The sequence below is a fragment of the Amaranthus tricolor genome, chromosome 2, assembly GCF_026212465.1.
Source record: "Amaranthus tricolor cultivar Red isolate AtriRed21 chromosome 2, ASM2621246v1, whole genome shotgun sequence".
In the NCBI taxonomy this organism is placed as follows: domain Eukaryota; kingdom Viridiplantae; phylum Streptophyta; class Magnoliopsida; order Caryophyllales; family Amaranthaceae; genus Amaranthus; species Amaranthus tricolor.
The window spans coordinates 8,992,375-9,018,787 of record NC_080048.1 but is presented as its reverse complement, the minus strand read 5'-3'; the positions used below and the strand labels follow the sequence as shown (position 1 = coordinate 9,018,787).

Here is a 26,413-nt window from a genome sequence, read left to right as displayed (position 1 = left end):
TTTTTGGTTCTCATTACTTACCATTACTCACCGATAATGGCCGAACAAAGCAACGACTCTACCAATCAACTCATTTCCATGGAGCAAATGAAACTAGTGCTTCAAATGTTCCGGAAATCAACAAAACCGGAAACCAAATAGAAAATACAAACCCACAAACAGTACATTTCACCGAGAAACTCGACTTTCATAATTACACAAAATGGTGCAAATTGATGCACATTGCTATTGGTGGTCGAGGACAGCTCAATCACATCACAGCCGAACTCGTACCACCCACAGACCCCAAGTACCAACAATGGGCTCAAAAGGATTCCAAGTCATCTCATGGATAATAGAGAATATTGAAAGAGACTTGGTTAATCAATTTATAGACTATACACCAACAAGAGAGCTTTGGAAGGGAATTAAAACCCTTCTTAGTTGTTGAAAGGATGAACTCCAATTAATCTGAGTTCAAAAGCTGCAACAATAAAACAGGGAAGAGACACCATTGAAATATATTTTAGAAAATTAAAAACAGTATGGAAAGAAATCAATAGGAGGATGTCGAACCCTATGAAATGTGCAGAAGATATCACTTTGTTTAATTCATTTATACAAAGGCAACGTTTATATCAGTTTCTTGTTGGTATTAACGACAATTTGGATAAAGGAAAACATGATCTTTTCCACCAAGACCCTCTACCAACCCTTGATGTTGCATATGCTACCATACGACGTGAAATCACACGACGAGGCATTATGAGTGGCGAATCTTCATCGGGGTGAGTTCCCTCAGAGATTAGTAGTGGTCTGGGTGCTCATTATCGAGCGAAAAATTCTTCATCCCAGCGTGAAGATCAAAGTTGTCTTAAGTGTAGTCACTGTGGTGGCTCACGACATACCAAGGATGGATGTTTTAAACTGATCAGGTACCCGGAGTGGTGGACTGGGAGGAGCTCAGGCAAGGAAAAGCCGCCACCAAGGCCACGGTTTCCTGGCTCGGCGGCAAGGCCAACCTCATCACTACTCTTTCCAGCGATCCTCAACCACAGCAAGAACAAGTCATCAATGATAAAGAGTCAATACTAGGTACCAATACAAACCACAATGGTAAGGCTACTTTCGTTTCCATTTGCAGACCAAGCAACTATGGTGAGAAAACAAAACAAGAAAAAACTGAAAATGGGAAAGCAAATTATGTAACAGGCAAAAATAGGGAAAGCAAATCAGATAAAAAGAGTAAGGGAAAATCAAGTGGGAAAAGGAAATCAGAAGAAAGAAACGGGAGAATCAAATTATGGGAAAGGTGAATTGATTTTGTCACAAAATGGGGAAAGAGAATTAGCGGAGAGAAAAAAAAGGTGGGGAAGGGAACTCAGAGGAGAGAGAAAAGGGTAAATCAAAAGAGAGAGAAAAAAGTAAATCAGAAGACAGAGAAAAAAAATAAGTCAGAGGAGAGAGAAAAGAGTAAATCAGTAAGTACATTAAATTATGGGAAAGGGGAATTGACTTTGTCACAAAAAGACCCCACCATACCCGGTTCCTATTCTACCCAAAAGCCCAAACCCACAGCCCCTACCCATCAGCCCAAACCCATGGCCTATAATGCCTAAAAGCCCAGACCCATACCCGGTTCCTACTCTACCCAAAAGCCCAAACCCAATGTACCTACCCAACAGCCCCATTCTATGATTCCTAGTACCCAGCATTCTAGACACAATTTTGGGCCTCAAATGGCCCATTAGTTGAGAGCACCCCCCTTCCTACACATGCCTATTTCTTTTCTACCAAAAAAAAAAATAAACATTCACCCCGAAACCTACCTAGTCAACCACATTGTTCACCTTAGATTTTTGACTACAGGGCAACTGACACCATGACTTACGACTCGTCTAATCTTATACATACCACCCCAACCACCCGTAGGCAAATTCAAATTGTTAATAGGAATTGTGTTGCTGTTACTAAAACTAGTACTATTGAGATCTCTCCCTTCATTAATCTACGGAATTATCTTCTAATTTCCAGCTTAACTCATAAACTTTTATCTGTTAGTCAATTGACTAAAGAGCTTGATTGTACTGTTTTGATGACATCTAGTGCCTGTATTGTGCAGGATACTCAGACCGGGACGATCATTGGACGTGGTATTGAACGAGGAGGCTTGTACTATGTGGATAAAACAACTCAAAAAGATCAAGTTATGCTTACTCGTGGGTCCACTGATCATCAACTCTGGATGTGGCACCGGCGTTTGGGTCATCCTTCTTTAGCTTATTTCAAATTTTGTTTCCCTCCCTCAAAAGCAGTAATATGTCCCTCAATTGTGAAACTTGTGTCTAGATAAAAGTCACAAACACTCCTACTTGCCTAGTATCATGCATTATAGTATCACGCATTTTGCTAGTCCATTTTCTTTAATCCATTATGATGTATGGGGACCTGCTCCTAATTTTGGTGATCATAAATTCTCTTATTACGTGTTATTTGTGAGTGATTGTACTCGTATGAGTTGGGTGTATTTCTTGAAACACAAATCTAAGGTTTTTTCAGTCTTTGCTACTTTTTATAATATGCTTCGCACTCAGTTCAATGCTATACCACAAATATTACGTTCTAACAATGGGAGGATACATTAACTTGGCTATGAAACAATTCATTTCTGACCATGAAATGCTTCGCCAAACATCTTGTCTTGACACACCACAACAAAATGGGGTTGCCGAACGCAAAAATCGCACCTTACTTGAGATCACCCGAGCACTCTTAATTGAGTCTCATACCCCTGCTTCTTTTTGGCCTGAAGCAGTTGCCACAACTACTTATCTTACTAGTTGCCTTCCTTCTAAGCCTTTCCAATACAAAATTCCTCTTGATACCTTGGGTTCTTTTGTCCATCGTCCTTCTTCTCATTCCTTACCTCCCCGTGTCTTTGGATATATAGCTTATGTCCATCTTCCAAAACAAAACAGGACTAAACTTGACCCTCAAGCAATTAAATGTATTTTTCTTGGTTATGGAGTAAATCAAAAGGGATACAAATGTTTTGACCCTCAACAGAATCAGATGTACACAACCATGGATTGTGAGTTCTTTGAGCACACCTATTACTACTCCCAGCCTGGTCCTCAGGGGGAGAAAGTTAGTGATGACCTAAGCTGGTTAATATACCCATTTGTGATTAATCAGGATCCAAAAGAGCAAGTAGGCGAGACTATCGATGTTGTTACTGAAGACACAGTATCTCCTGTTCTTACCACCCTTATCCCCTCTAATGAGCATGCTACATCACAAGAGGTAATCCTTGAGCCTCAACAAGTCATTGATAATAACCCTGATTCTATTGATAGTAATGATGTACCAAGCAAGTAGAAGCTCCCCCTAGGAGTACAAGGGGAATCCCTCCCAGAAGATATGACCTTGAATTTGAGGCATAAAGATCTCGATATCCAGTAAATGGAGAGAATAATGAAGTTCTTTCACAAACAGCTGTGGCCTTTAATACTTCTCTTTATTCTAGTACTGTGCCTAATAATGTTGAAGAAGCCCTTCGAGATTCGAACTGAAGAAATGCAATGGAAGAAGAAATCTCTGCTCTTAACAAAAATGAAACATGGGAAAAGTGTGATTTGCCAAAGGGTAAGAAGACAGTTGGATGCAGATGGATATATACCATCAAATTCTTAGCTGACTGTACTGTTGAGCGGTATAAGGTCAGATTGGTAGCGCAAGATTATACTCAGACATATGGGGTAGATTACTTTGAGACTTTCTCTCCAGTGGCCAAAATTGATACAATCCGAGTTTTATTCTCAATTGCTGCAAACAAAGATTGTACATTACACCAGTTCGATGTGAAGAATGCTTTCTTGCATGGAAACTTGAAGAAGTGTATATGAAGGCTCCCCCGGGTTTTTCAAGTGACTACAATCCAGGGGAAGGATGCAAGTTGAACAAAGCTCTATATGGTCTAAAACAGTCTCCAAGGGCATGGTTCGGAAGATTCATTGCAGCAATGACGCAGTTTGGCTTTAAACAGAGTAACTAAGACCATACTTTATTCCTTAAAAAACAAAATGATCATATTACGTGCCGAATCATTTATGTGGATGATATGATTATTACCAAGGATGATAAGGAAGAAAATCGTATTCTCAAGGAGCTACTATCACGCGAATTTGAAATGAAAGACCTAGGGCAGCTGAAGTATTTTCTTGGCATTGAGGTATTGAAATCAAAAGGAGGCATCTTCAATAACCAGAGAAAATATATTCTTGATTTATTAGCAGCAACAGGCATGCTCGATTGTAAGCCTACAGAGACACCTATTATAGCTAATCATGGTCCTCAGATAATTGAAGAAGAAAAATTGACAGACAAAGGACAAAGAATGGTTGACAAACTGATCTATCTATCTCACACACGACCAGACATTTCTTATGTAGTTAGAGTAGTGAGCACGTTTATGCATCGACCACAGATACATCATATAATGGCAGTTATGAGAATCCTAAGGTATCTGAAAGGAACAAGTAGCAAAGAAATTCTATTCAGGAAAAATGATCACTTAGACCTTCTAGCCTATACAGATTCAGATTGGGCAGGAGACCGAGATAATAGGAGGTCAACTTCCGAGTACTTTACTTTGGTAGGAGGAAATCTTATTACATGGAAAAACAAGAAACAAAAGGTTGTTGCTCTGTCAAGTGCAGAGGCAAAATTTTGTGGTATTTCCAAAGGAATAATTTAGGTCATATGGTTAAAGAAGCTCCTTAGTGAATTGGGCCTCCCACAAAAGAAGGCTTGCAGACTGTTTTGTGATAATAAAGCTGATATCAGTATTTCTGAAAATCCAGTTCAACATGATTGCTCCAAACATGTTGAGATCGACAGACACTTCATAAAGGAAAAGCTTGAGAAGCAGATCATCAGTCTTCCCTTTGTGAGATCGAAAGATCAACTAGCTGACTTTCTTACAAAGGTCGTCACATCTAAAACGTTTGAGCAAACATTGTCCAAGTTAGGTATTGGAGACCCAAAGACCTAACTTGAGGGGGAGCGTAGGAATGTATATTTCAGGGAATATTTTTTATGGACTTTAATTTATGTAATTCTTCTTATTTCCTTTTTAGTGTCCTTAATCTTGTATAAGTAAGAGCCTACGTATTCATTTGTAATTAATACAAAGTGTATTCAAACCCAACTACCGTCATTAACTTTACCTTACTCCGCTTTTAATCTTTTCAAGATCCCCTAATAGTCATTGAATGATTTTACCAATGTTTTTTTTACCCTTTCACTTATTTTATACTTTAATAATGTTTATTTTGCATTTTTACGTAGTTGGTTACGAGTGTATCTTTCGAGTCGACATGTAAATATCAATCACTTATAATCGAGATGCACTTAATCGACAAACATAGGAGCCGGTCATATCCATTTCTACTAATCTATATAACAATTAGTACTTTTTTTTTGATAATCTATCCTTTTTTATAGATGACCTAGCAGTTATACATTGAGGATAGGGTTGGCCCTTCTGCCCACCATATGCATTGAGAACCAACACATATTGTGTTCTACAATTTCGTTGATATGCTACGACATCGTTGAGTTATATCTCCCAGGTCGGGTCATGCATTAGTTTTTGATTCCAAGCCCAACTAACACAAGCTTCAAGATGTACAGTTTAATCGTCGCCATAGAAACAAATTATATCCCATGAGACAATGGATATATGTTGCGTGAAGGAAATTAGTGTCCTTTGTCCAAGTGTAATTACTATATATAAATGGGACGAAATATAGAGATAAAATACATTCGATTTTTTTAGGTGGTCATAGTGTTTTGCTAGAAACCAACTATGATTTGTATCTAAAATGATTAGTTTTCTACTATTATAATCGGGTCCTATGAGGTCACATATATAAGTAATTGATTGGATACTATTTACACCTAGAACATAAGACGCTCATTGGATACTTAAAGTATGAGGAGTTATACATAGATTGAATATATGTTTAATTATGAATTAAAACATGTACTTAATCATCATAAGTATTGCTTGAAATGTGAAGAGTTACTATTGCTTTAATTATGTGTTTTAATTGGAAATTAAAACAAACTTATTTCATCATGATCAATACATGTAAAGGTTACATGTAATGAGTATATGAAGAGGTGATACATTGTGTATAAATAAATGTATTTTGTTCATCTTTTCAACAAGCTCTATCATTTTTAGTATTCTCTACATACTCATATTGTTCACCTAAAAAGTAATGAGAAAAGGGGTTTTTCTTATTCCACACTAGCATGGGTGGTGATCTATTTGATGTTTGTGGACCAACATTAGAGGAACGACATTTGACGTTCTATTATCTCTATTTTAGTTTTTTTTTTATTTGATTATATAACGTGGAATTCACGCATCAAGGGTATGATATTCTACTTTATTTGATAATTCATATTATGATATGCATGCGATTCTGTTTAGATGTTAAGAAATAGTTTCTTACAATTCCGCTTTACACATCTATTTTTCTACATTGCGATCAAGTGCAACATGTCATTTAGGATACCTCATTCATAGGTCAAGTATTAGCCAAGCATATGAGGTGGTACTCGCGTATTATTAGGTTTCGCATCACCAACCCCATTGCCCGACCACCTCCATCTCACTATTAGCCAATATCTGTAGACGTAATTTTAATAGTTGTTACATAACACTTTTACATTCTATCACATACACGCAATCGTTCAATATTTTTTGGCCATCGTTATAATTTAAGCGTATAAAATGATGTGTTTTGTATATGTAATTAGTTTTTCTTCAAATAATTACCTTATTGTGGGAGCTAAAAAATCAAATTTGGTCCCCTTATATTCATATATAAATCGTTAAGCTAAGTTATACAATAAATCATTTTGAAACAAAACGCTAGGTTACTTAATTGTTTAGTTATAAATTTTTTTTCTTTAATAAATTGCATTTGTATTTTTGGGTAATAAATGTAATGCTACGTTACGTAACAATAAATCCCTATGCAACATAGCAATTTATATTTCAATTTAGAAAAACTCAAAGCGTCATACTATGTGGATTGTAGAGGGAGAATTAAGTTTTGTTGAAACGTAAAGTTGAAAATAAGTTTGTAGATACTTTTTTATATCTAATACATGTCAAACTTATATCACATGCAAACCAATTGGCTCACTTCATAAAAGGGAGTCACGCCCAATGTGCCATTCGATAAGCATTGTTGTTTAGCGAAGTTATACTTTTCCACCGTTGTTAGCTACATTTTATCTTTATTTTTACCCCTATAAGTGGCTTGTTTAGCGTGAGGAAACTACATGTTATCGCATTGGTTTATTGGATTTTACGCTTGTTTTGTTGCTTGGTATTTTATTTCATTTCGGGATCTAATCATCAACACCGAGCACAAACTAGCCCCTTTGGTTGCGTACATTGCTCACCTAAACACCGAGGGGATCAAAGAAGTGAAACATCATGAGCCAAGCAACAAGAACAAGCCAAAATAGATCCACTCGACCAGAATAGGCTCGAGCAACATTGCTCAAGTCAGAAGCTGAGTATTACATATCTGAAGCTCGCTCGACCGGTCGAGCAAAGTTGGATCGGGTCGAGCGAAGTGCATTCAAACTTCCAGAGCTTCTCATCATCAGCAAGATTCAATCTAGGTGTACGGTACATCCACTCGACTGGTCGAGCGAAATAAGCGGCAGCAGCATGTGCGATCTTTTTAAGCATCATTCGAGGTCCAATTACATTTGTTGCTTCTAATTTCTGCTGCCAAGACTGCCAGCCACCCTACCCTATCTACTAGGGGTGGCACCCCCCCTCCTACAACCTAGGGGTGGTGGAGTAATCATGAAACCACCACCCCCACTTGTTTTTGAAGCCTATAAATAGAGAACAGGAAGAGGGAGTTATGATCTCAGTTTTCACCTTTCATTTTGAGTAATATCTATGTATTCTTCATAGCTTTGCTTTTATTTCAATTAAGAATTAGTGTTAGCATAATTTCCCTTTCAATTCAATTAAGTATTTTCAATTTCCAAATACAATCTTAACTACATCCTTTATTGTAATATTTTGTAACTTGGAATTCTTCAACCATTGATGTACTATTATTGAAGCTTTTTGGAAGGTATTTCTTTGAATCATCAAATCATCTTGTTCATCCTTAGATTGAACTTAAAAGAGTAACTTATATCCTTACTTATATTATTTTCAATTCATGTCATTTAGTTATCTTTGATTGTTTGCCTTTAGTTTCATATATTCATGCTTGTAGTTCTTCAACTTATATTGCACTCATCTCTTTAGGATACTCTAGTTTATTTTATTCATCTACGATTCTTGGGTTGTTTGCAATCTACAATTTCAATATGAGTATGAGTGAGTAGTTTGTTTTGGCTTAGGCTAGGCATCATCACCATGTATGTAGTTTGAATTGCTTTCTTTACCGTTGGCTTGGTTGTGTTGTTTATGGTTTAAGATGGATTTTGCTATCATGTTGTAGTGTCGTTGAATTGAGGGCGAGAGTCGATTTTTAACGATAATCTATGCTTAAAAGTTAAGACATCTCCATTAGAATAGGTAGATGCTTTGATTGGAAATGTTGAATGTGTGCTTCATGTCTTAAATTATGTTTAGCTCCATGAGAATAGGTAGTTGAATATGTTTAGGAAGCTTTTGTTGTTCGACAGAGAACATTAGTACTTATGATACGTTCTTCCCCATAACAAAATATCCAGGACCTTAGGTTAACGTTTAGTAAACACTACTTTGGTGAGAAAGCCTAGCCTATGCCTCTTAGCTTATTGGTCATTTTATCCTTGCTTTTAGTTCATTGTATCCTTATTTACTTTTATGCTTTAAGTACTTTTAATTGCTTGTTTTAATTATTTCTATCTCCAAACATCATATTATACGTTTTGGAACACACTAATCAATCGAGAAACTATTAACTTAACCCCCACTCCTTGTGGATTCGACCTGTACTTGCCGACGTACTACGCTACGCCGTGCACTTGCGGTATTACTATTGAAGGACGTAAAGTCTTGATCAACCGTTTTCCCCATAACTTGTGCTAGTTATTCAACTTTCTAGCATGACCAATATGCTAGAAGCCCTAATATTTGAACATAACATAACTCGTGTCCTTGTCCCAAGGTTACGTCCCCTTGTCCCAAGGTTACGTCCCCTTGACGTAAGTTCTTAACTCACTCGAGCAGAGTGTATGTAAGAGTGTTTATTGGAAATATCTTCAATTCACTTAATTGGTTTGTACAAATAAGCACCTTACTCCTAAAGGACTCTAGAACCATCCTATGACTTGTTGGAAAAAACTAAGTTACATGTCCAACTTCTTGAATTTTATATACAATCCATAATGTCGAGTCATCCTTTCCATGGAGACTAGTGCAAAAATTTTGTACACATAAGGCTATATTATAGGAGTGATTTAATCCCTCTTATAAAGAATATGCTCCTATATAAGAGTTTTTTAAAGCGTTATTGCCCCTGGTATAGACTTACCCATTTTTAGATAATCTAGCCTTTCCGAGAACTCATAAGACCACCATGCTCTGGAAGACTCACCTTAAAGAAAAACCCCTAACTCTTGGGGTTATTCTGGAGCTTTGAAGGTTCCATACTCCTCTAGTGCCTAAGAACATTTCTACCAAGTTTCACTCTTTTTTTATTCTAATCCACAAATTTAACTTATCTTTTTATCTCATCCACGCATTTCTCTCAATTTCTCAAAAAATTTACTTTTACTCCCTTGTAGGTCTGACCCGGCTTGAACCTAAACCGCAATAAATTGGTTTGGGTTGAGACTTTTGACCCAATTAATTAAACGGGTTGACCCGATCTGATTTATTTATTAAAAGAATTAGGTTCATGTCAAAATTTTGAACCTAAAAAAATCCTATATAACCCATTTAACTAAATGACTTGATTTTGAGTTAAATCAATAATTATAACCTAAACTTAATTCACTTAATATTTTCTTATTTTTCATAGTCCATACAAAATAAAAACTTAAAAAAAAAAAGTTTAAAATAAGACCTAAAAAATTAGACGTAATCAATGTTAAAACACAAAAACTTGGACAAGACGCTCTCATTATAAGACCGCTAATTTGGGTCAGCCCAATTCGCGCGTGTAACAGCATCACATGCTTTCCCTCGTTTTTCCATTTTCTGGGCATTCATCAATTTTGACTTTTAAGGTATCAATTTTGACCTTAAAGGTATCAATTTCAACATAAAGTAAAACTTAAACAAATCAATTAAAATAAAAATTTTCAATTTGGACTTATAAGTGATCAATTTTGACGTTAAATTGATCAATTTCTACCTAAATATGGTTCTGTTTTCATAATTTTAGAACGAAATTTAATAAAATGGTATTATTTTATCAATCTATAGATGAATTTCAAACAATAAATAAATGGTCAATAAAACCATCAATAATAATGTTAAAACATTGCACAATACAAGTATTCTTATTCAATGCATACATGACAGTTTTAATGGAACCTAAGGGTGCTTGTACTTCATTAATCATTGATCAATAATAGTGATATTGCTCTTTCATCAACAGTTTCTGTTCATAATGGACTTGAAACTAAAGTTGTAGGTGTAATGTTTGTTTATCTTGGATGTGAAGGTAGAAGAAGTTCTGGTTTCGAATTATATTTGCCAATTGATTCAATGAATGTTGTTGGAAACGACCAAGAGTTCAAGGCTTCTTTGTTATAAAAAATTTCAATTTTTGATCAAAGAATGATCAATTCAGATCTTAAAGTGATTAATTATGATCAATTATAACTTACAAAAAAATTCAATTTTAACCTTAAATGTATCAATTATGACCTTATATAGATCAAAAACTGAACGCATATTGAAAAAAATTATAATTTGGCTGATTAGGCTATCCGTCTCATATTGAGACGGGGTCTCGTCCAAGACCAGCTAATATTAAAAACCATAAATTGAAACCAAAAACTTTGGGTAAGTCGGTCGAATCAAGTCGACCTGATCTGTTGCAGGTCGAGTCATGATTGTAATTTTCAACCCAATTAACTAAACGGGTTAAGCTTGGATCAAAGGATTTATGACTTGTTTATATATAATCTAAACCCGAACTCGACCCAGCTTAATCTGTTTAATAGGCCTACTCCCTTGCCTTGAGTTGACTTTTAGCTAAAGTTATGTGACAAAAAATATTTATATTATTATTTTCACAATTTAATACAATATCTAAACAGGCAATTAAGGAACATTTATCTTAATTTTCTTTTAAAGTAGAGAAAACATTTGTGCGGTTGAAAAAATATCTATTTAAACATCAAAGGAAAATGCAATCACAAATTGTTGAGACGGTCTAAGTCTAACCAAGAGTTGTGCTATGACATGGATTAAATAACTCATCTCATAATATAGGCACTTTGTTTAGGATCGTCTTTCAAAAAGTAGCTCAAATACAATTGACATGACTGCGTGAAAAAGTGATGCCTTTGGTTGCCCAAATGCAAAATCTTGAAGGTTACAGGAGATGAGGCTAAACCAAGGCCTATTTTCTCTTTGGGACGGAGGGTCTGACCGTCTGAGACACTAATGACTAATGAGTAACAACCTCTTCAACATAATTAGGATTGAAGGAAAGGGAGTTGAGTTCCCAACAAAAGGGCTATACAGGTTGTTTGAGTGTAAATATGTTTTCTCTATAATTAAAGAAACATGAATCAGTTCTTTTAGGGCATCCAAATCTATCAAATTAGCAAAATGAAAAGGAATATGTTCATCACTGACCATTTTTGAAATATAATAAAGCGAAGCCATCTTTACAGAAACCATCTTTACGGCTTTACCAACTGATCTCCAAATATGAGACCGCCTAGACGACTGAAACTGGCTAAATTTGGGTTTTAGAACTCCAAAAGCTTCTACGAACAGAATAGACTCAGTAGGTCGTGGTGAAGTATCTTGATATCAGGACAGTTCAAACGAAACCACAACTCTCCATCAAGGCCCTCAAAAAGATTCATTTGGCTATTGCCTTGGGAACACTATGGAAAAGGAGAAACATAAAGAGGCCAAAATCACCAAGAATGAAGCTAACACTCACTTGCATATTATTAGTCCCCCCAATATGTTCTCTACTAAACTTTTGGCTGATTATCAGTCCTCATCAGCCCAATTCTGCTCCCTCGACAAACTCAATGTTGTGTGTCGATAGCTCTAATTAAGAAAACAATGTTATGCTTTTCATCGAAAAAAAGAACAAAATCCAGCACATTATAACTTCTGCAAAGTCTCTACCAGCAATTTCAAGCTCCATGTTGGAAATCTCTGCAACTTGTAAACAGCATACAAACTATAGAAAAATAGTAGAGGAGGAAGATAATAGATGATTACGCAAAATTCTTCACTAAAAAGGAAAGAGAGTAGTAAACATTGGGCAGAGTTTCGCTATTTCATGCATGAGAAGAATAACCAAAAAATAAGCTCCTTTCTGTTCTCCGATCAAGTCAATATCAACTATAACACTTTAATAATTAGCATTACAAGACGAAAGAAAATGTAAACAACATACCTAAAGAACAGAGTATACTGTAATATCAAAAAGCACCGTAAGGAGTTACCGTGTTTCAACATAAAGCGAACAATCAAATGTCGAGTATGAAGTAGCTAAATCTGAATAACAAGTATAAATCAGCACCCAGCTGCAGATCCATTAATAGTCATCACCTCTTGATACAACCTCTTTGCAAGTAGGGCGAAGTAAGATTGTATGCTCGAACTGAGATACGTAACTTCCCTTCACGTCACAAAGTGGGGGATAGGGCTGCACCAGTAAACTTCGTCATGAATATTGCTTTCTATTTCATAAATAATAAGCTTTCCAACAAGATCGAAAACGTAAAACAGAAATAGAAAATATCAGTCTACTCAAAACAATTGGGAAAAATTCAAATTAGCTTAGGTTCATCTTCTCCGAAGGATCAGCATGATGTCAGATACAACCAATGTGATGGAAATTAAATTTAAACTTTAAACTTTGTCCAAGTCAGGTTTCTCCTTAATGTTTGAAAATTTTAGTTTTGGTTGAAAAACGCATACAATAATTCTTAGACCGGCTAGCTTCAAATACAAACTTTTCATGCAACTTATTTGGCAAATGGCTTTTTCCTTGGCTTTTGTTGGCTATTGCTTTTAGTTGGTCACACAACCAAAAAAGTGTTTGGTAAATGGGTTTTAAGTCAACTAGCTTTTGGCTTCTTACCCACTTATCTTCAATTAATTTTTACCAAACTAGTGGCTTAAACTGCTAGCTTAAACACCTAGAATTAGCCAATATTTCCAACAACCAATAACTCCAGCCAACAACCGTTTGCCAAACACCAAACCCAATATTTATCTTGAAACTGCCTAAAGTCCTCAACTCAAATAAGAGTAATGTTGAGCGGTGCAAAGAAAAGTTGTTCAATTTGGATCTGATTGACACCAACATGACCCTAACCTGACTCCAAAATGACATTTACATCGAAGTAAAGCATATTAACATGTTTAATTAAGTACACAAAAACCTAAAAACTATTAGATCCAAAACACCATATTTAAATGAACACCTCTAGTCCTAAGTAGCCAACACCAAAGTAAATTTAAAAAACTTGTAACAAAAGCATCTTCCAAAAATCGAGAGATCAAAACTTACAAAGCAGCTTAAAAATCTACTTCTTTGAGACCAACAAATAACCTAACCATAGAGTACTGAGTACTGACACATGAAACAAAGAGAGAAAAGTCTTCAAACTTGGAAATTGGGACTACATGCTTATTAAAGCATTATAAAGGTCTTAACAATATTTTACCTGAACAATGCCAGCATCACAAAGATTCTTCAGTGCCATCAAATATTTCGTCTCCCCAAGGCGGTCCAAATATCTCCTGCAGAAAGCTAGAGTGGAGAAATTTTTATCAATGGTTGCCAATAGTTGTTTGGCTCTGGGTAACCGCAATGGAACATATCCGACATCAAAGTTCTTCATGTAATGACTGCACTCCAGATCTTCTCTCACATACCCTTTACCTACATGTCACAGATGATCAAACATAATGTTACCACTTACCTGAATATCCAAATGTTACAAACAATTTTGCCTCATTCCACCCTACAGGTGCATACCAAGTTGTCACAACTCACAAGCAAATTGGTTTTGTAAATATTAGAATGCTACCTGTAGATCCAAATGTTTCAATAGCATAGAATTCACCCTCTTCCATCTTCGTCTGCTCACCACCTTTCACAATTGGTACAGATTTTCCAGCATGAATCTGGTATTGGCCAATGCTATGCCCGTTCAGGTTACGGATGCTTTTAACTGCCAGTCAAAGTCAGAATATTTCAAAACTTGTGAAGAAAACACAACGTTGAAGGGAAACAATGATTTGTACTTCTGTATTCTACATCATAGAAATGTTACCCAAATAAATGGCCACAAGAAAAGAACATAGTTTTAGACTATCACTTGAGTTTTGACTGAGTTATCATATGAAGATAAAATAATACTCGGCCATAAATATCAAAAGAATACTCCTTATGAACTCATAGCTTGAATTTCCTTTAGTTTATATTAGCAACTGTTTTCACATCAAAGATCAATTATAAACAGACAGCAGCAATTATGTTTCGTTCTCCTTAGAAAGGTCAATCCAGCAGCACCCACAGATGTATATCAGTTATTCAGATTCAAATCGACAAGAGCTATTTATGGTAGTCACAAGCAGCTTACTAATAAACAAAGTCAAATTTGGCAGGGGTTGAAAACTAATTTATTTTATACTGCATTTGTTCACAGCTTTTATAGATGCTTTACATCACCAACGCTATTTCAACATAACCAGATTGATAATATGATTCAAAAAAGGGAAAGTCCATCTGCAACAAGCTGATAACCAATGAAAAGTACATGAGAAGAAAAAAACACAGAAAGAGCAATACAACTATTCGAAGATTATAAACTTTTAAGTGATGATTGCCCAAAAAAATGTACGGAAAAAAGGACTAAAACTTACATGACAAGGAAATATATCACAAAACTTCATCTCACCTTGAAAAACTTTGCCATTAATTTCAACCTCATATGATTCCATTACTTCTTGAATAGCAGCCCCAATATCACAAAGCCGTACATCAATTCCAGCTTCCTAACACAGCACAAAAACATTTCTGAAAGTCTGAAACTTTCCAATATTTTTCTTTCCTAGCTTTTGATTTGACATCAATTGAAAAAAACAAGCAAAACAAAGGAGACATGAATAAGAGAACAGCTTGCATAAGAGTTTTGTATCAAGGTAAAGGATACTACTTACAATTAATATAGCTACTTAGTGAAAACCATAGTGCAAAAATAAGGCCGTATCAAAGTATCATACAAATTTTTTAGTTTATGCGACCAAAACATAGGCCACTTGATGATTGACCGCAAAAACATCCGCATTGACTACGAAATCCGTTTTGTCGTAACTGATTTTTGTACTATGGTCAAAACTAAGAAAGCTACTATTTCCATACCACACACTTAAATTAAACTTTGCAAGAGGGGTATTAAGTAATTCTAGCAAAAAAGAGCATGAAAGAAAATATCACGAAATATTTTGGTTAGAGTTTGTTATGCGAGAACAAACTCAGTTATCAAATTCATAGGATTTGAGTAATATATAAGCTCAAGGGGAGAGGATTTTTATTCATGCTTTTGGAAATTACAAATTGTGTTCTACACTTTGGGAGCTTGGAGTATGCTCAATTCAATATAGATGAAATCGTAGAAGCGGGCCTCCCAAACTTCTCTCTCCCCACTGCTTTCTATCTTCAATATATACTTTTTCTTCAAAAACATTCTGTTTTACACAAGAATTTGTCATGGATTGGCTTGGCCATTAGATGAAATTGCTAAAGATTGAACAGAAAATGTAAAGAATATAACAATTTGTATGTAAAATGAAAATATATATCGAAAGATTGAATATAATCAAAGGGCAATTATAAAAGATAGTATACAAGCATTCGAGAGGCTTGTTCTCTCCCAATGAGTATAATACTCCTCTTAAAACCATTACTTGAATGAATGCTAATTCCCTTCCCTTCCCTTCCCCTCTATTTATACTAATCATCTCTATATTTTATTCCCCCAACTTAAATAATTGCTACTTATCATTTATTACTAATTCTTATATTACCCCTTCCCAGCCCTTCATGACATGGCGGCCCCTAAAAAATCCACCTTGTCCTCAAGGTCGGTAAAAATTGAATTGGATGTCAACTTTAAGTAAGAATGGTAGCTTGATCTAATGTGGGAGGGTAGAATATGTTGACATAGAAAAAAATAAAAGCAGATTTGAAGCTTTGCTCATGTCAGCATGAGTGAGTGAGTCACTGCCTTGAACCTCCCAAAATTTTCTCTATTTCCCTTCTTGCCCTTACCTTCTTTATTAAAAATTACCGACATAACTGTTGTTGTACTACTCATTCCCTCAACACTCTTTCTAATCCATAACCACGAAACTGCTCCTTACCATGCCGCCACTTCCAACACCTCCTGTCCCGCCGCCGCCTTCTCCGACATCCCCGCCTTCTCTAACGTCGTTGCCGTCTCTTACAACGACTCCTAGATCCCGATTTGCACAACCCAAAGTTCCAAATCCTAACCCTAACATTAGCCCTTGGTGTCGCAGCTTGGTTCGCCATTGCCGCCGCACCACCATACCCACCGCAAGTGAACTGTACCATCGGAAAAACAACCGGTACTTTCTTAGTAGATCTTTGCTTCCGTCTTCTCACTCTTCCTCTCCTCTTTTATCTCTTTTTCCAAAATCCTAAATATACATCTTTCGATTTTCCGGCCGATCTACGAACACCACGCTTGAAGTCGTATCTATTGTTAAATTTTCTAACCGAGCTTTTGTTTTCTCCTCCTTCAAGATTCACCAAATTGTCCACTATATCTACAACAGTTTGATCCACTATAGTACACTTGGCAACCTCAATTTTAGTCGAATCCTCATGCTCTGCTTCCTTCTCAATGACGTCATCACAGTCTTCTAGATCTACAGCTTTCTTTTCATGATGAGCTACTTTTGAATCGTGCGCAGACATTTTTATGAATAAAACCTCCCAAATCTCATCTGATTTTTTCTTTTTCTGTAAGTACTTGTTTCTGATCTGTTCAAGATCATTGTTCTATTGTTTGGAAATTTCTCTCATATTCCAAGACTGATTGTCAATGATGTTGTGCATCCGTGCAACTAACTCCTCCATACGATTCAAAGACGTAAGTATTGGAGGATTACTGACATTGTCGCACTCCAGCAATACTCGGACCTAGAATGTTGCTGTTTCTTGGACTCAAGAACACCATCAGAATGCAGATTCTGTATATCTCGACCTCCGACGTGTCTTCGATCACCAAGAATCGAACGTCTCTGATACCAATTGTTATGGACTGACTTAGCCATAGGACTGATTTTACTAATGACAAAAGAGAAATGTATAAAAATGTAATGTATTGTATGAAAATGTAAATGTATATGGAAAGATTGAATGTAAACAAAGGACAATTACAAAAGATAGTATACAAGCATTCGAGACGCTTGTTCTCTCCCAATGAGTATAATACTCCTCTCAAAACTATTACTTGAATGAATGTTAATTCCCTTCGCTTCCCCTCTATTTATACTAATCATCTCTATATTTTATTCCCCCAACTTAACTAATTGCTACGTATTATTACCAACTCTTATACTACCCCTTCCCAGCCCTTCATGACATATTGTTATGGTCCATTGTAAGGTATGGGACTTGTCCCACATCGGTTGTAAAGTGCAATTGGTGTGGGGTTTATAGGCAAATGGGCTCTCTCACCTAGTAGGCTAGTCTTTTGGGTGAGCTCTCCTGTTTGTCCCATAACAGTGGTATCAGAGCCGGACTCGGAGTGGGTGGCCTTGGAAAAGCCAGCTGTGACCCAACGAAGACGCTGGCCTTATAGGGGGTCAATTGTTATGGTCCATTGCAAGGTATGGGACTTGTCCCACATCGGTTGTAAAGTGCAATTGGTGTGGGGTTTATAGGCAAATGGGTTCTCTCACTTAGTAGGCTAGTCTTTTGGGTGAGCTCTCCCGTTTGTCCTATAACAGAATTTTGCTCAATTTTCTAATTCTACTAATCTGTCAAGATCTACCGTCTTGGCTAATTTAGTTCATAATAGAGATCTTGCAAGAATATTTAAGTAGGAAAAGCAGAAACACACAAACTAAAAATACTAATCATGGAGGATAGTAAATAGCTCTTATTCTTTGGCATCAAAGGGGAAGTTTGTTTCTTGTCTTGTCAAAAACCTTTCTTTTCATTAGTCTGTCTTAGGAGCTTTTGGTTTCAGCCTTAGAGAATTTTATCATAGAAACTATGAATTGTATTTTTGCAAGGGAGAAGGTAGTTGTTTATCATTTACAAAAAAGGTAATAACGCCACCAATTCTAGTTGCAATAACACTAGTAAAAAACTATAAACCTCAATGACAAGACTTGCAACTTAACTCCGATATTCTGAAATTCCACTTTATAGTCACAAGGAACCAATAAATAACATCAGGATGAATAACTATCAAAAAGAAATTCACTTCTAGTCGTTTTCATAGTGCTCAAGAAAATCAACTTTACAAATAGCTATTGCAGACTCATTTAATTAAGACGTAACATTTTACCTTAATCCCTGTATTGGTTGCTTCACGTGTAGCCTCTAATAGCGGATCATACATAGGATTGAATGCTAAGGTGAACGCACAGTCTACAATGTATCCTGTAATGCAAATATAGAAGAGGAATACATGATCATCCACATCTAGTGAATATGAGCAATAACAAATTGAGGCCAATTGCAGAAAATTCTAGTTACACTATGATATCAAATTATTACCATCGATATGAGTTCCAAAATCTAATTTCATGACATCGTTCTCTCCTAGCACAGTTTTATCTCCAGAATTTGGTGTCCAATGGGCAGCAACCCTGGTGTGCAAAATGATCAATGAATGGTTCTTAAGATAAAACTACAAGTGCCAACAATTCTGACTATGCTGCCAAAAATGTTACCAATTCAAAGAGCAACCAGTAGGAAAGGCTATGCCAGCTTGTAGTCCATTTTCCAATATCAATTTACGAACTGTATTTTCCAAAGTCTCACACAAGTCCGTCATCAACATCCCTGGCTTCGCAATGCTTCTGATATATTTCCGAACCTGACCATACATATAGCCATTAAAACCAATAATAGTTTTAAATAAGCCCAAAATCATACTAGTATAAAAAAATCCTTAATGTAGGCAGAAATACCTGTCGATGAACTTCAGCAGCTTGCCGAACAGAGTTGTATATGGGCTTTTGTAGACGCTCTAACTCCCTCTTTTCTTCAGATGTCACCCTCCATAAGTTACTACCACATCATAAGGAAGATAATTTAGCCGAGTTCAAAAGCTTAGTGTATGGTAATATGGTAATAACCATGAAATATCATAAATCCAGTAGAACAGAAACTACAGCCAATCGTTATACTGTTAGCATAACTCGTACTTGATGAACGGACTCATATATGTAGAAGTCAAAGCAATAAAAACTAACTGTAGATTTTAGGAAAAATAAATCACTAGCAACTCACAGATAAGGGACATCAAGAATAGCTCAACCAAACTACACTACGACATCCCTTTGACATAATCAATTTAACATAGTACTCCTCAGAAGTCCCCACCTACTTTGGAGCAATGACAGCTCAGACATATTGACATTAGCCTGTAATTAGTAATGAGGCTTCAATTCGACCCTAGCTCAGAAAGGCTACACGACAATTAGCACAATGAATAAAGAATAATACTTACATTCCTACAAATCATAGAAAACATTTTCCTACAATATTCATCTAAACTTCTAAATCAATCATATCATAGCTGAACAAAAAAATATAACCTCGACACTTTTAAGTTTTCTCAAAAGCAATAATATTTACAGTACTCAATAAACATCCCCACAGCAGTGCTTTCAAAATTTATTCATCTAACTCATGGTCCAAATAGTCTACAAGTACATTTTCATTTGAAATCCTCAACGGTATGATTGTGCCTCATCCACCAGCTACTCTAGTAGTACTTTTGTACATAGAATAGATAAATTTTCTCCTAATCCAAATTAATTTAATTTAAGTTCTGATGGTAAATACAATGCCTTAAGTCTAAGCACTTGAGGAAAGGACAAAAAAAAAAGCTTCAAGGGACAAATACATAAAATTTATCAAACAAGAATTAGTTCAAGAGACAAGAATTTAAGCTCATCGTCATCAAAACCTTATCTTAATTTCTTATTACTGTAAAAGAAAAAGGATTCACAAAATGAAGCCTCAAAAAAACAATACATAAACATAGGGAAAATTCATGCAAAAATTGGCAATGTAATAGGGCCATGCTATCCATATGGAGTTCCAATTATCATTATGGTGGGCAAGTTATATAACAAAAAGTTTTATGAGTCAAATAGGAGAACTCTCCCAAAAGACTAGCCTTGTAGGTAAGAGAGCCCATTTGCACAATAAACTCCACATTAGTTGCTCATATAACTAATGTGGGACTAAGTCCCATAACCTTGTAATGGCCTCAAATCCATTCCAGTACATTCAAATCCCCATAAGGCCCAACATCCTCGTTGTTCCTGGGCACGTTGGCCACAATTAAGTTAAGCTAGACCACCACTTTGTGGATCACCACTCCGAGTCGGATACTCATTCATCACGACTGCCTCTTAGTGCAGGCCACCATTCGGTTGAACACCACTCCAAGTTGACTCTGATACCATTGTTATAGGACAAGCAAGAGAGTTCTCCCAAAAGACTAGCCTCGTAGGTGAGAGCTCATTTACTCTATAAACCCCACATTAGTTGTCCACACAACCACTATTAGACAAAAACCAATAACCTTGCAATGGCCTCAAATCCATTGCATTACAAAATAGTATTAGATTTTATACCTAACTGAGTTAACTTTTCAAAGCTATGAGTTATTGATAAGAGTTTTGCAACTACAAAAACACTTCCACACTATAAAGACAGATGAAGAGTGCAAAACCATCTTTGTTTTAACACCAAATAAGTTGATTTCAATAGATAATCTTGATAGTTTTCCTTCTTTGGGATTCAACCCAAACAAGGCATGAGGGTTGACAGTTCAAACCCTAGAAGGACAAATATGCTTTATAAGTGTTATCACTCCTTGCAATATTTTCACACCTAAATCATATAGTTTCTCACAAAAAAAAATTATGAAGAGTCAAGTGACATAGTATATAATACTTCCCTGCTTTTTAAAGTGTGTTGTTATCAATTTTGAGAAATATCTAATTAAGTACACCATTTTTATGGACACTTTTGGACATATAATGGTTAAGTTTACCCATGTTCACACTATACCTACTGACATGACGATCACACAATCTAAACTATTTACCCGGACATCTAAAAAAACACTTGCACTTTCTCACATCTTTCCTTGTTTTGTGTGCCCAAACTACACTTAAACATGTAGTATGAGATAAGAACAAGACAAATTTAGAATTGAAAAGTGCATCTAACGTGACACAAACACAAAGCACACAACAATTGTTGATACCATTGTGTTGCGCTAAGAGAGTAGGGGCCAACACTTGACTAGAGACTAAACTCACCGGATACATTAAGTAGTTGAGTGAAATACGCATAAACTTTTGACTAGCTCAATAACTTAAATAATTATGAATATTACAATATCAAATCTCAATTATTTTTAGGTTTAAATTTTAAACTAATTATGGGTAAATTTCTTAACAAGCTTATCAAATTAGAATCTTATACCCGATACATAAGGTAATCAATTATTAAAATAAAAGGAAACATTATTGTGAATAATCTAGGCAAATTAATTAAGAGTAATTGGCTCACGATCAACTCAAACTCAACACAAAATCTTATCAAATTGAATCAAGTACAAGAAATTATGCTCAATAAAAAATACAACAATAAGGCCAAAACCTTGATCCAAACCTACATGAACCAATATATATGATCGCATCTGAATTCTTCTTCTCCATTCATTTCGATTTTCAACTTGTAAATCTAAATCTTTCAAATTATTTTCCATCCTTCCCCTCTAAGTTTTTCAAACTTTCTCATCCTTTTGCAAAATCCCCAAGATTCAAAATCTATTTTCCTTAGTGGCTCAATAATACCCCGTCTTTGTACATGCCCAAACAATATTAAATAATTTTGTTTCATCTTTTTCTCAATAATTGCGACTCTTAAGCTCTTTCCTATATTTTCGTTTTGAATTCTATCTCTAAAGTATTCCATTCATCCTTTTAAACATTTGCATTTTCACTAATCCTATCTTCCTACCATATTTGTTCTAAAAGGCTAATATTTTGATCTAGTTAAATATTGGTTTTGAGAAAAATTCCCCTTAAGCTTTAGAGGCACTTTTCGATCACATAATACCAACTCTATGGGTCATCTCTTTTTGATATGTCCACTCTTTTAGAATATGGACCCAATATTTTTTAAGTACCTATTTGATTCAAATTTTTTCTCTTCTAACTTGATAGTGTCTCTACTTACTCATTGGTGCTAAAGTGAGATTTCATGTACTTCCTCTGACTTCGAAATAATTTAAACCCTCAAGACCCCAACACTCGGGTCTAGCTCCATCATTCTAACTGAGAATTTACCCCCTTTGTGGTCCCATCTACCACAGCAATGTACTCTACAAACAACATGCACCAAGGCACGTCTTATGATCATGAGATGTGAGTATGTGGCTAGGTTTTACTCGAGTGGTTACCACTCATATTCATCCTTAATCAAGGCTTGCGATCGATAGTGAGCGTGAGCACTCACAAAATTAAGCTCAATAATAAATAACCAAACTAAAATTTAATTTGATACCAAAGCACTACACCTATTAAGCAGACATGACACTTTACCAACCTTCTAAAGTTGGCCCCAAGAAAAGCAAAGTGATGGAAACTAAACTAACAAAAAACATAATGTATTTAGATAAGATAGAATGCATAAAAAAAATGTTCTAGTTAAGGATTTCTTTAAAGCAAAGATCAATAATGTTGTTGATCCAAAGCAAAAAGGCCGGATTTTGTAGACCTTAATCCATGTCTATCACCTCTGTCACCTGAACTCCTTATTTTTCTTCAAATCCTCTTCACTCGAACAAGGATATGACATGGACACTTTATTTTTAACAAAAAAATTTGTATTTTCCATAGCTGATATGAATAGAACACTTAGGCACGTAACTTCGTAGAAATGAGTTACGGTTAACAAAGCTTACCATAGCCAAGGAACCTTACCTCTAGCAGTTTAGCTGCCTAGAAATTATTACCCAAGTCCCAACAAATAAACATAATCTGGTAAAGCACTTTAAATGTGTATGGAATATGAAGGAATTTTGCCTCTTTAACTTCATGAGGTTTGTTTACCAACACAATAGGGATATCATTGTACCAATGCCAATATCTTAAATCAAAGCCCTTAAAGCTAGAACTATGTATGTCATGATGTTGGAAAATTTGAGTAACTTGCCACACCTTGCGCCCACAAAACCCCATTTCAAAATAGAACTTCACCATACTTATGTCATCCCAGTTCTATCCACCCCTTAAACTACTACAATCCAAATGATTAAATTTTACATGAAAAATATAAGCTAAATAGTGGAAAGAAATAGTAAAGTATACAGAATACAGGATACAAAACACATAAACATCTTTCCACTCACACATCCTTGATTATACTTCCAAATCCAAAGCATTCATTATCCAACAGAAATAACCAAAAATTGACAAACCTCATCATAGCACTAAGAACTCTTTCCACCAAAAAAGCATATAACAAGATAACAAATGAATATTTTGGAAACAATGAGTAATTTCAATAATCCATAAATCCTTTGGTAAATACACATAATGCACAGTGATTGTGAAGAATCCAAGTAAGGTTACTTACTCATCTTTATACTGTTGGATTTCCCCTTCAGGAAACTCCCCAGATGTGAAAAGTTGTTTAACAGGAATGGATGGGGGATCTGTTTGTTGGGGCACTTCTTTCTTTTTCCTGAACATCATATTAACAAATTAATCCTCCAAATGATATGCAAAGAGCAATATGAAATTGTTGTTATTTAACAAACAAGCATAGATTCTCACTTGCTTTTGTTTTTCTTTTTCTTCTTCTTAGCAACTTCTGGCAAATAAATAAATAACAAATTCCATCATTAGTTTCATTTCAAAAGGCTTCATAACGTAATATTCATACATAGGATTGCAAAAACAAATGAATAGTTTTTATAAGCCACAAACACATATATAGTGTGCCAAAAATATTATATTTAAAAGGAAATGCCAAAAATGTAGACTGAATGCACTAAGAAGTGCATAATAAGAGGTGACACCCTCACTGTTCTTTTCTCAATAAGGTTACAATATATAAGCCTATTTGTGCATAGAAAAAACTTATATAGAGAGACTACTTTGTTTCAAATTTCAATAAAATGAACTTCTTCATATCCTTTCCTCTATTTAGTAACTTTTGATTATGAAACCTAAGCTAGCAACAAAAAAAATTCATATAAAAGCATTTTCCCCTTCATACATTTCCAATCGTCGATTCATGGAACAAAAGACATTTCCATTTAGGAAAAAAGAGAGGATCTTGGACCCTCAAAAAAGGACCTCAAGAACAACTTCATCCTACCAAAAAGTGTGTCATTTCCCAAACCCGATAAGAAAACTACATAATACATAACGGAAGAAGAGAATGATGATAATAATACAACCAGTTAACACAACTCAACGGAATCATAATGATAACAAAGCTCTTAATAACTTTCTCACCCACAAAATTCAATACAAATCAATAGTCACTCATAAAAAGACATTAATATTAAAAAACATATGCCACATCAGCAATAATAAAACTAGTAGTCATCGTACGGAACCAACTCGTCGTTTAATGTTGACAGCAAATCATCAAGTTCCACACAACTCACTCAGTTCTACATTCCATTATTTAATCTTCAATCCCCATTAATATCAGTTGATTGCAAATACATCTGTATTGCCATGACTAGTGTCATTTCCATAGATGCAGAACAAAATGTGGAAGTGTGGCTACATTTTGATATTGTTATCTCTCCAAAGTTTGATCTCAATTCTTCAAAACACATTTGCAGTGTCCACCATTCCTAACAATCTACAAATGAGCACAAGTAACTAGGGTTTTGCTTCAGCATGAAATACATTACGTTTCCTTAAATCAACCTATGTTACTCCAAGACTCCTACTCAACCCACAAATCATGTATAAAAATCACATGACATGATATCACATGACACAACATGACACTGGGACACCCTAAAATAACCTCAAAAAACCTTGTTTTTGGCTATATTATTGTTGGTTGTATCCTCGGCGACCCATATGAATAACATGTTCCAACTAGTACTATGATGTGAATCGTTACCAACTTTAGAACAAAAGGAACGGAGACAAAAAAAGAGGAACCCTAACTAGACAAAACACAATAGGTTAAAACTAGATAAAAGTAGCATAATAATCATTAGAATTTCCGCTCATTACCTCCCTTTTGTTCAGCGGACGGTTCCGCATCATCATCATTATCATCAACAGCTTCAGAATTTTCCACATTAACATCTTTGAGCTTTGAACTCACTTCATTATTATCAATAGTAGGTTCTTGAACGACTTTTTCTCCAACTGAAATATCCATGCTAGAATTCTCTTTCTCCATTTCTGTAAACCTAAGTTTAATTACAAGTAAAAATCAAAACGAAAAGTATCCATCTTTCAATAGGATTAATCACAAGTATACGCTAGAATTCCAAAACTGTAATTAACTCGTTTTAATTTTTCTAAAATTGTTGAATTTGATCGAAAACCTATGAAAACGAATAGAGATTAAAGGAGAGAAATACCAGGAACAAGAAACGTATTGTTGAGCTAATGGTGGTGATGTCCCGAAGAGGAGAAACGGCGTAGCAAAGAAGAGGGTAGAGTCGTCGGAGAGGAACACAAAGGAAATGTGTTTAGTGTTTGTATTTATTAGGGCTGTAAAAACGGGTTAAAAGGTCGGAAACAGGTCGGTCAAAAACAGGTTCGGTAAAAAACGGTCGGTCAAAAGCAGGTCGTATAAGTCTTTCGGTACCGGTCGGTATCGGTCGGTTTATTCGGTATCCGGTCGAATCCGGTTTTTTTCCTTGGCGGGTGTCGGTCGGTATGGGTCCGGTA

General features: G+C 35.5%; 1 protein-coding gene across 3 annotated transcripts; it reads right to left on the bottom strand.

Moving 5' to 3' along the window:
• Positions 1 to 12,536: 12,536 nt before the first annotated feature.
• Positions 12,537 to 26,228, bottom strand: LOC130806298 (methionine aminopeptidase 2B). 3 transcript variants are annotated; one of them, XM_057671314.1, is made up of 12 exons: positions 26,101 to 26,228; positions 25,745 to 25,926; positions 24,314 to 24,350; positions 24,114 to 24,221; positions 19,415 to 19,514; positions 19,175 to 19,320; positions 18,999 to 19,090; positions 18,787 to 18,881; positions 15,139 to 15,235; positions 14,266 to 14,409; positions 13,900 to 14,117; positions 12,537 to 12,872 (listed from the first exon to the last, which is right to left on the bottom strand). In XM_057671314.1, exons 2-12 carry the CDS (start codon positions 25,914 to 25,916, stop codon positions 12,762 to 12,764), a joined length of 1,320 nt encoding a protein of 439 aa, XP_057527297.1. In that variant the 5' UTR covers positions 25,917 to 25,926; positions 26,101 to 26,228; the 3' UTR covers positions 12,537 to 12,761. The 3 variants fall into 3 exon arrangements, with proteins under 3 accessions (XP_057527297.1, XP_057527295.1, XP_057527296.1); XM_057671312.1 differs by having other exon boundaries at positions 25,745 to 25,918; XM_057671313.1 differs by having other exon boundaries at positions 24,314 to 24,347; positions 26,101 to 26,222.
• Between the last annotated feature and the right edge of the window lie 185 nt (positions 26,229 to 26,413).

Coding starts and splice junctions, on each gene's coding strand:
- LOC130806298 (XM_057671314.1), bottom strand. CDS start 25,916: ATGGAGAAAGAGAATTCTAGCATGGATATTTCAGTTGGAGAAAAAGTC. Junction 24,222..24,313: donor AAAAAGAAAAACAAAAGCAA/GTGAGAATCTAT, acceptor TATGATGTTCAG/GAAAAAGAAAGAAGTGCCCC. Junction 19,091..19,174: donor ACTGGTTGCTCTTTGAATTG/GTAACATTTTTG, acceptor TTTGCACACCAG/GGTTGCTGCCCATTGGACAC.